This window comes from Haplochromis burtoni, unplaced genomic scaffold (assembly GCF_018398535.1).
Source record: "Haplochromis burtoni strain Fernald_Lab_line unplaced genomic scaffold, NCSU_Asbu1 Contig_1383, whole genome shotgun sequence".
NCBI lineage: Eukaryota > Metazoa > Chordata > Actinopteri > Cichliformes > Cichlidae > Haplochromis > Haplochromis burtoni.
Genome location: NW_024583744.1, coordinates 42,161 through 51,300, shown reverse-complemented (window position 1 = coordinate 51,300; position 9,140 = coordinate 42,161). Strand labels below are relative to the sequence as shown.

Sequence of the window (9,140 nt, the reverse complement as noted above, 5' to 3'; positions counted from 1 at the left end):
TATTTTTATCATAACTCTGGTTTTACGTGGCCTATCAACACAATTTAAAAACTGGTATAAAGTCCACACTTTTTCCGTCAATTGTTCCGTCTGTCCTGCTCACATCTCCAATGGTTGTACACGTTGTCATTAACGTGGCTTCACTCCACATCAGCCACGCCGCTTTGCTAGCTAAAACACCGGCACATAAGGACGCTGTCATAGCCTGTCAACGACGTTGATTAGCTGCGTATATACGAATGTGAATCGCGTGATTGGCTGGACTATGGGATAAGGTGGCATCGTTCTAATCCCATACAGGAGCAGCCAGTCACTTACTGACTAACACTGCAAAACAGAATTGTTAAAGTATTTATTTAATTTCAATTCAGGTTAGAATTGTTTACGCAATGCAGATTTTTTTCTGCGCAGAGACCGTGCCAGCAGTGCACAATTGCGCACGCGCGCAGCTTAGAGGGAACACTGATTACATATCAACTCATATTGCAGTTGATGAAAGACACTGGCATCAACATATTTATTTCTTCTGACCTGTTTGGACTCTAACTTGGTTAACTTGTCACACTTTGCAGTGCCATTTATTTCCTTGCACACTGCATTATGGATGGCATGTGCTACTGCATACACGGCCTTGTACACCATGTTAGTAACTCTGAGCTGTGATGTGTCAGTGTACTGGTTTTGCAGATTCTGTATGTCTTCATTTCCATCACATACTTTCTTCTTTGCAGTGGCATCTAAAATCACAAAAAGACAGAGCAGATGTCAACATTAAACTAGATCTCAGATGTGTTCTCTTTATAAATGTTGCAAATCATGCTGGTAACATGAAACATATTTCTAAAAGGTTAAAATAAATAAAATAAAAAATGGAAAATAATCCTAGTTTACCATGGCCCTTTCTCAATTCTCAAGTACGCAAGTCCATACTCGCATGCCGAGAATGTGAGCACGGACTGAGGAACAAATAAAACACTGAAATAAACCAAAGATTAACACTGAAATAAACCAAAGATTAACATTTCAAAGTTATCTAAGAGTCTTATTTATATATATTTATATATATATATATATATATAAAAGACAAACAGTATCTCACAGTTGTTTATGTTTTTCAACCCATTTTGCACAGAGAGGCATTTTTTGAAAATGTATTGATAGCAATGTTGAATATTATTACACAGAAAAAAAACAACTAAAATAATACACCGTGCCTCTGCCTTTCTAAATGGAAGGGACAGTAACTGTGTAAATGTAAGTGTGTAAAACCTGAAGATAGAGACAAAATACTTTTAATCTGACTATCTGCCATTCTGCAATTCTCATGTAAACAATAACGTGGCGCACAGCGTGACGTGAAAAAAGGCACATACCTTTGACGTTGCGTGACGAACTCTGTATTCCTCGTCCACACATAAACCCAAAAAAGGAGTTTTTAAAAATCTCCGTTTTCGGTGATTCCAAACGCCGTTTACGTGTGGACGAAACAGCTGCGTTTTCAAAATCACCCGTGTACGTGCGGACGCATCGTAAAAGAGTTAGTAGTTTATTTTCTTACTACCTGCAGATTACTTGTATTTGCTTAATTGTTTACTAAATGTTTGAGGTGTGAAATAAACCGCAATGGAGCAAAATATCGGTGTGTGTGGTTGGAGGATGTGATTGTGCGTGGGCGCACGGGAGTGGGGCGAATATTTTTTTTGTAAAACAAAGGGGGGCCCAGCAAAAAAAGTTTGGGAACCACTGCTCTATATCATCATGAAGGTATCCGATGATGAATCAAACTACACATGACCAATTTAAGATGACACAGCAACAAGATGCTATGTCAACCCTGAGCCTCCAATTTTTGTTTTAAAAGTGTGAACTTCAAAGTATGTACCAGTTTTTAAATTGTGTTAATAGGCCACATAAAACCAGAGTTACAATAACAAATACACACAATGTCTTTTTTTCCTGAATATTGTTGTCATGTTTACTGCAGAAAGAAACGGTAAAAACAGTGTTTTCTAAGGAAAGCGCTCAAAAGCAGTCTCTTCTTGCGATCAAAAAAAGAAAGAAAAGAAAAAAACACCTTTTTCATATAGGATGGAAAAATGTGCCATGATCGACCACTCAGAAGATGATATGGCAAAATGGCTTTGGTTGTTTAGGAAGAGGGGGAAAACAGCAGAGAGAGAGAGAGAGAGCGAGTTTTGAGATGTAAGAGATTGGCATGTTAGGAATGTGTAGTAAGTGTGTTGTGCAGTGTGTTGAACAATGAGGCAACTGCTAAATATTGCAGTTACTGCCAAAACGCCACCAAAGGCCACTTGCAATGTAAACGTTGCCTCCAGGTCGAAGACATGAGGGGTGATACACCTCCTGCTTTCAGGCCTGCAGGTATCAGGCTTGTGATGTTCTCCTTTATGTTAGAGTGGACAGAAATATTTTTTTGGAGTAGCAAAAATAATTTGCGTGTTATCTTATTACCTGATTGTTCTATAAGTACTTTGAATTGGTTATATAAAAACTAGGAGTAATTGCAATTAATTAATTTAGAAAAAAACAATGTACTAAAAAAATTATGTATTTAATTGCAGTTTGCATTCCAGGCAAAGGCTAACTTTTGTCAATGCACAATTTTTTGGTATATTGATTACACTGATGCACACATCAGAATCAGAAGAAAGTGCATTGCTAGGAATGATTGGAGGCAAGTTTAATTTCAAAAGACTACCCAATGGAAGGCTTGATAAAAGTGTGGCTTTGTGCAAACTGTGAAAAATGGAGTTTGCATACCACAGAAGCACTTCAACCTTCCATTACCATCTAAATGCAAAACATGTTGCTAGCAGTCTGAGTACCAACAAAAGGTAATGGCAGCCCAAACTTGATGAAATGACTAACTTAAGGACTAAAATTAGTAAGTCAACATTGGACAAATTTACAAATTCTCTCGCAAAATTGATTGCTCTGGACTGTAACCCACTATCAGTGGTAGAAGAAAGGGGGTTAGAAAATGTACTACACTTAGCGTCAGGTGATCCAACTTCCAACTGCTCTGCCAAAAGACTATTTCAAGTAAAATTCAACAGCTTTATGACACTGAAAAGCAAGAAAAATTAGACGCCTTATAGACAGCCCTGCTAATATGGAGGAACTACACCAAGAGGCAAATATGCAATGTTTGGTTTTCTTCCTGAATATTATCGTTGTTTATATTTGTTGTGTGTGTCAGAACAATGAGGCGACTGCTGAATGTTACAGGTGTTACAGCAGTGATACATCTCCTGTTGTCGGCCTGCAGGTATCAGGCTGTTGTTCTCCTTTATCTCATAGTGGACAGAAATAATTTTTTGGAGTGGCACAAATAATTTGTGTGGCATCAAATTTGTTGCAGAACAGCTGATTGTTCTGTAAATATTTTGAAATGTTTGTCTAAAAAAATGCCTTGGCTGCATGTTTAGGTAAACAGCTGCAAAAAACTTTGTTGTTTGCAAAACTCAGTAACTTTTTTGAAGAAGTAACTATATAATTAATTGCCCAACATTGGTCTTTATATACTGTATATTGCAGACAGAGAGTTACAGGAATCTCTCCCAGACCACAGACTCATAATAAAAGTCAGAGCTCTATTTTAAAAAAAAGAAAGAAAGTTGTGTTTATAAATTGGAGTTCAAGTTATTTTTACTTCCAATAGTGTTAACATACTACACAGGTCATGAACAAGATTTTTTAAAATTTCAATGTAAGTGGGCTAAAGCACTTAATTAAAAGTAGTCTAACATAAATATAAATGCTGTTATTGGATTATTTTAATAAACCATGTAACTTGGATGGATTCGATGATGGCGTGGCCACAGTGCTCACGTCTACTGTTGCTCACAGTGGTCCAAGGGACCGCTCAGGGAGTTTGCGTGTTCGCTCAGACACATGAAAGATTAGAGGGAACATTGTATGTAATATTAATATTTGTTATTGAAATTGTGCATATTTTTTTTCCTTTCCCCTCCCATTATACCTAATTTCATCTTTTCAGATTTTAATTGAGCTGAAGAAAGTAAATTTTTCCCGAAATGGCTATGATGTGTCATTTGACGCTAATGGGGATCCTGTGGCTATTTATGAACTGGTTAACTGGCAGAAAAATGAAAAGGGCGCAACTGACATGGTGACTGTAGGGCTGTATGATGCATCACGGCCCGTGGGCCAGGAATTCCAGATCGACAAAAACATTACCTGGATGGAGGGTAGCATGAAAGTAAGCATTCAAACTTTACTAAACAATGATTACAGCTGCATAGTAAATATTTACATGTATTCTCCAACATTTATGTCTTTGACAGGTGCCAGTGTCAGTGTGCACGGACAGTTGTCCTCCAGGAACTCGTAAAGTGTTGCAGAAAGGAAAACCCATCTGCTGCTATGACTGTACAGCATGTCCTGAGGGGGAGATCAGTAATAGCACAGGTAAAGAGAAATGATTGCCATGCATTTAAAATGTTTCATTGTGTATATATGAAAATCAAGAAAATTTTGTATTTATGTGTTTTTTATCCAGATTCGACTGATTGTTTACCTTGTCAAAAAGAATTCTGGCCTAACGCAAAGAGAGACACTTGCATCCCTAAGCCTGTAGAGTATCTTTCCTTTCAAGACATCCTAGGAATCATCCTGGCTACATTCTCAGTTGTGGGTGCCTGTCTGACCATCGTAATTGCAGCTGTATTCTTTTGTCACAGGAAAACTCCAATTGTCAGGGCCAACAACTCTGAGCTGAGCTTCCTGCTGCTCATCTCACTGGCTCTGTGTTTCTTATGTTCATTAACTTTCATTGGAGCACCATCTGAGTGGTCCTGCATGCTGCGTCACACTGCATTTGGGATCACCTTTGTGCTCTGTATCTCCTGTGTACTTGGGAAGACTATAGTGGTTTTAATGGCTTTTAAATCGACACTTCCAGGTAGTAATGTGATGAAATGGTTTGGCCCTCCACAACAAAGAATGACTGTTGTGTCTTTCACCTTTCTTCAAGTTTTAATATGTACTGTTTGGTTGGTAGTGAGCCCTCCCTTTCCAATAAAAAATCTAACCACGTACAAGGAGAAAATCATATTGGAATGTGCATTAGGCTCTGCTGCTGGCTTCTGGGCTGTGCTTGGATACTTAGGCATACTTGCTGCCTTTTGCTTTGTTTTAGCAGTCTTAGCCCGCAAATTACCTGATAATTTCAATGAAGCCAAGCTTATCACCTTCAGCATGCTGATATTTTGTACTGTCTGGATCACATTTATCCCAGCATATGTCAGCTCCCCTGGGAAATTCACTGTAGTTGTGGAGATTTTTGCAATTCTGGCCTCCAGCTTTGGGCTAATAATGTGTATATTTGCTCCCAAGTGTTTTATCATATTGTTCAAGCCTGAGAAGAACACTAAGAAATATTTAATGAACAAAAATCAATCATAGTATATCAGAGCTTCTAGTACTTGCAATTATTGCACAAATTCAATGCAAAAACAAAACTTTTCAATTTTTTTTTATTTCAAAAATCTGTTTATTTATAACTTTTTTCTGTTAAATAGCTTCAAATTTTACTTTTAAAGGTAAACTTTTTAAAGTTATTATTTTTTATTTATTTTTTGGTTTATTTTAATCCAATAATATTTAATTTGGAGTAAAGTAAATAAACAGAAAATCACCTTTCACAATAACACTACATGATTCCGAGTTATTTTTCAATAGTTTTCAATTCCCCCAAGCCCCCACCAGAGAATTGGAACTCAACAAAAAGAACCGGCCTTCAAAATTTCAGCATTCCATTATACTCAGTAATAAAAAAAACATCCACCATCAATCCATTTTCTTCCGCTGTATCTGGGGCCGTGGGGGCAGCAGCCGAAGTAGAGAAGCCCAGATTTCCCTCTCCCTAGCCACCTCCTTGAGCTTGTCCAGGGGAACACCAAGGCGTTCCCAGGCCAGCCGAGAGATATATCCAGCATATCCTGGGTCTGCCCCGGGGCCTCCTCCCGGTGGGACATGCCCGGAACACCTCACCCAGGAGTCATCCTTGTCAGGCGCCTGAACCACCTCAACTGGCTCCTTTCGATGTGAAGGAGCAAGGGCTCTTCTCTAAGCCCCTCCTCAATGGCTGAACTTCTCACCCTATCTCTAAGGGAGAGGCCAGCCACCCTTCGGAGGAAGCTCATTTCCGCCGCTTGTATCCACAATCTCGTTCTTTCGGTCACTACCCACAGCTTGTGACCATAGGTGAGGGTAGGGATGTAGATCGACCGGTAAACCGCTTTTACGCTCAGCTCTCTCTTCACCATGATGGACTGGTGCAGTGTCAGCATCACTACAGCCACACCACCAATCTGTCTGTCGATCTCTGGCTCCCTTCTCCCATGACCCGTGAACAAGACCCCAAGATACTTAAAATCCTCCACTTGGAGCAGGAACTTGTCTCCAACCCAGAGTGGGCACTCCACCCTTTTCCGGCTGAAAACCATGGTCTCAGATTTGGAGGTGCTGATCCTCATTCCCGCTGCTTCACATTCGGCTGCGAACTGTTTCAGTGCGAGCTGGAGTCCATCACCCGATGAAGTCACCAGAAAAAAAGTATTTTTTCATGGGCTCTCCGAACTCCTCCCACACCCGAGTTTTTGCTTCAGCCACTGCCCGAGCCGCATTCCGCTTGGCTGGTTGGTACCTATCAGCTGCCTCCAAAGTCCCACAGGCTAACCAAGGTCGATAAGACTGGGGGCTCCCTTCTCCTCTGGTGTCCACCATTTGGTTCGGGGGTTACCACCACCACAGGCACCAACCACCTTGCGGCCGCAGCTCAATGCAGCAGCTTCGGCAATGGAGATGCTGAACATGGTCCATTCGGACTCAATGTCCCCAGTCTCCCTCGGAATGCTGTTGAAGCTCTGCCGGAGGTGTGCGTTGAAGATCTCGCGGACTGGGGCCTCTGCTAGACGTTCCCAGCACACCCTAACACTGTTTAGGCCCAAGCCCTGCTTAAGCGGTACCTCTCAACCTCAAGCACGACCTCAGGCTCCTTCCCCACCAGAGAGGTGACATTCCATGTCCCAATTGCCAGTCTTGGTAGGCGGGGATCGGTCCGCCAGGGCCTCTGCGCCTGGCGACCGCTTGGCACACAGTGCAAACAACTCCTATGGCATCTCCTATCGGTGGTGGGCCTGCAGGAAGATGGGCCCATATCCCCTTATTCTCTCAAGGGTCTTCTGAATCACTCTTTGTCTGGTCCCTCACCCAGGACCAATTTCCCATGGGAGACCCTACCACGGGACAAAAGCACTTGAACAACATACTGTAGCCCTGAGATCCCTGGGACACACAAACCCCTCCACGATAAGGTAGTGGTTCGTGAAGGGGAATTTAATGCTTCTTTCAGCTGTATTACAACAATGTTCACCACTTCCTGTTCTGACAAGTGATCAGCGTGTGACACAGGAGAATGTTAGGGATAGGGTAAGTTGGAAGCTGATGATCTACTGCGGAGACCCCTAAACAGCGTAGACAAAAGAACAAGAACTAGGAATAATACTGTGGAAGAAAATTTTTCCCAAGAAGCAATAACATATAGTATGGTAAGTAATAAAATGTAAGTTTCTATGGGGCATTTCAAACAAAACATATTTAACATTAAGATCTTTATGTGGTACTAAACTCATGATCATAAGGTAATATAAGTTCACATTTTAGGATACTTTTCATACTATTATCCTGATAATAATCCTGGTCCTTTGTTTGAATGTAATGATGTGATTATTAAATGTCTTTTTCAATGATGCTGTGGCTTATTTCCCAGAAACAATTTTTAGTTTCTATGTAAAAACCATAAATCAGGAAGGCATAATAAAGAAAACTACACATTTCTTTTTTATTTTGTAGTAATAACAGATTGATTAATGTCATGAGGTATAATGATTGTCTATATGCGGTAATATAAGGCGCTTGGAAAGAAAGTAACTAGACTTCTTTGAGTTTTTTGAAGGTGTTTCAACTCTCATCCAAGAAGCTTCTTCAGTTCAAAACCAGATGTGAACTGCATTGTTGGTACCTACAGTGCAGTTTTGAGATTTCTTTTCAGGCGCCTCAAAAGCCCATTTAGATCTCAATGAGTGATGAACCTTCTGAAGATCTGTCCTCCTTTTTTTTATTTTTAAGTTGAGTAGACTTTCTAAAAATCATCAAACCATTAAACAATTCTAAAATTGTAATATTGTAAAGTTAAATAGATTTTAGAAGGATGTTTGTTTGTATTTTAATCCTTGATTTAAAAAAATTGTTTGCATTAATACATCTCATTTTGCATTCAGAGTGTGTTTATTGTGACACAGAATCTTCTTTTTTGCTCATGAATATGTCATTTGAAAACTGTGAGTTAGATCATCATTCAGACTGTATAGCTACTTATGAGCTATTTATGATTGATTTATGATTAGAATATTTGTATTGAGAAAATAGTGGGGCTGTCAACATTAACGCAGTAACGCGCATTAATCTGTCATCACCACGATTAACGTGATTAATATTTTCATCTGGAGCACAGAATGACTCAAATCCCTGAATTGTGATTGTCAACACATTTTGCGCAGTTTGTACAAAGTTTGTCCATTCTGCGCTCCGGATGGCCTAATTGTAAATGCAAAACTATCTGTTTCTAATTAATAGCATATTGTTAACCTATTAAAGCTTACAAAATGTGTGACTATAACCTGGAAACACCTGTGGTAAGTTCTGTATAATAAGGATAAATAGAAACAGCAAAGAACAAACTAGAAAGGTTTAGCATGGGAGTATCCTAGCAGTGCCTTCATAATAGTGTAAAACCCGTCCCACATTCTATTGAGAGGGGCCCTGAGTTCCTGTTGTCACTTACTACTGATACTCCGTTTTTTGCTTGTAATATGAAATGTGCATTAAAATAGACTATATTACAATTAGGGATGGGTACCGGTGTCGGTTCTGACATAAACGGTAGTAACCAGACCGAAAAGCAGCGCTTTGCTGTACTTCACAGCAAAATATGCAAACTCAGCAGCCTGCAACAATGGTTTAAGCTGATACTGTGATACTGTCAAAGGAGGTAACTCCTCAAATCCGATGAAACACCTGGCGACGCATAGTGG

At 39.9% G+C, this 9,140-nt stretch overlaps 1 protein-coding gene across 1 annotated transcript; it reads left to right on the top strand.

Moving 5' to 3' along the window:
• The first annotated feature begins 1,758 nt into the window (after positions 1-1,758).
• LOC102303973 (extracellular calcium-sensing receptor-like) lies at positions 1,759-5,452 on the top strand. Its single transcript, XM_042216940.1, has 4 exons — positions 1,759-1,764; positions 4,022-4,243; positions 4,329-4,452; positions 4,544-5,452. The coding sequence occupies exons 1-4, from the start codon at positions 1,759-1,761 to the stop codon at positions 5,446-5,448; spliced, it is 1,257 nt and encodes a 418-aa protein (XP_042072874.1). The 3' UTR covers positions 5,449-5,452.
• Positions 5,453-9,140: the final 3,688 nt, after the last annotated feature.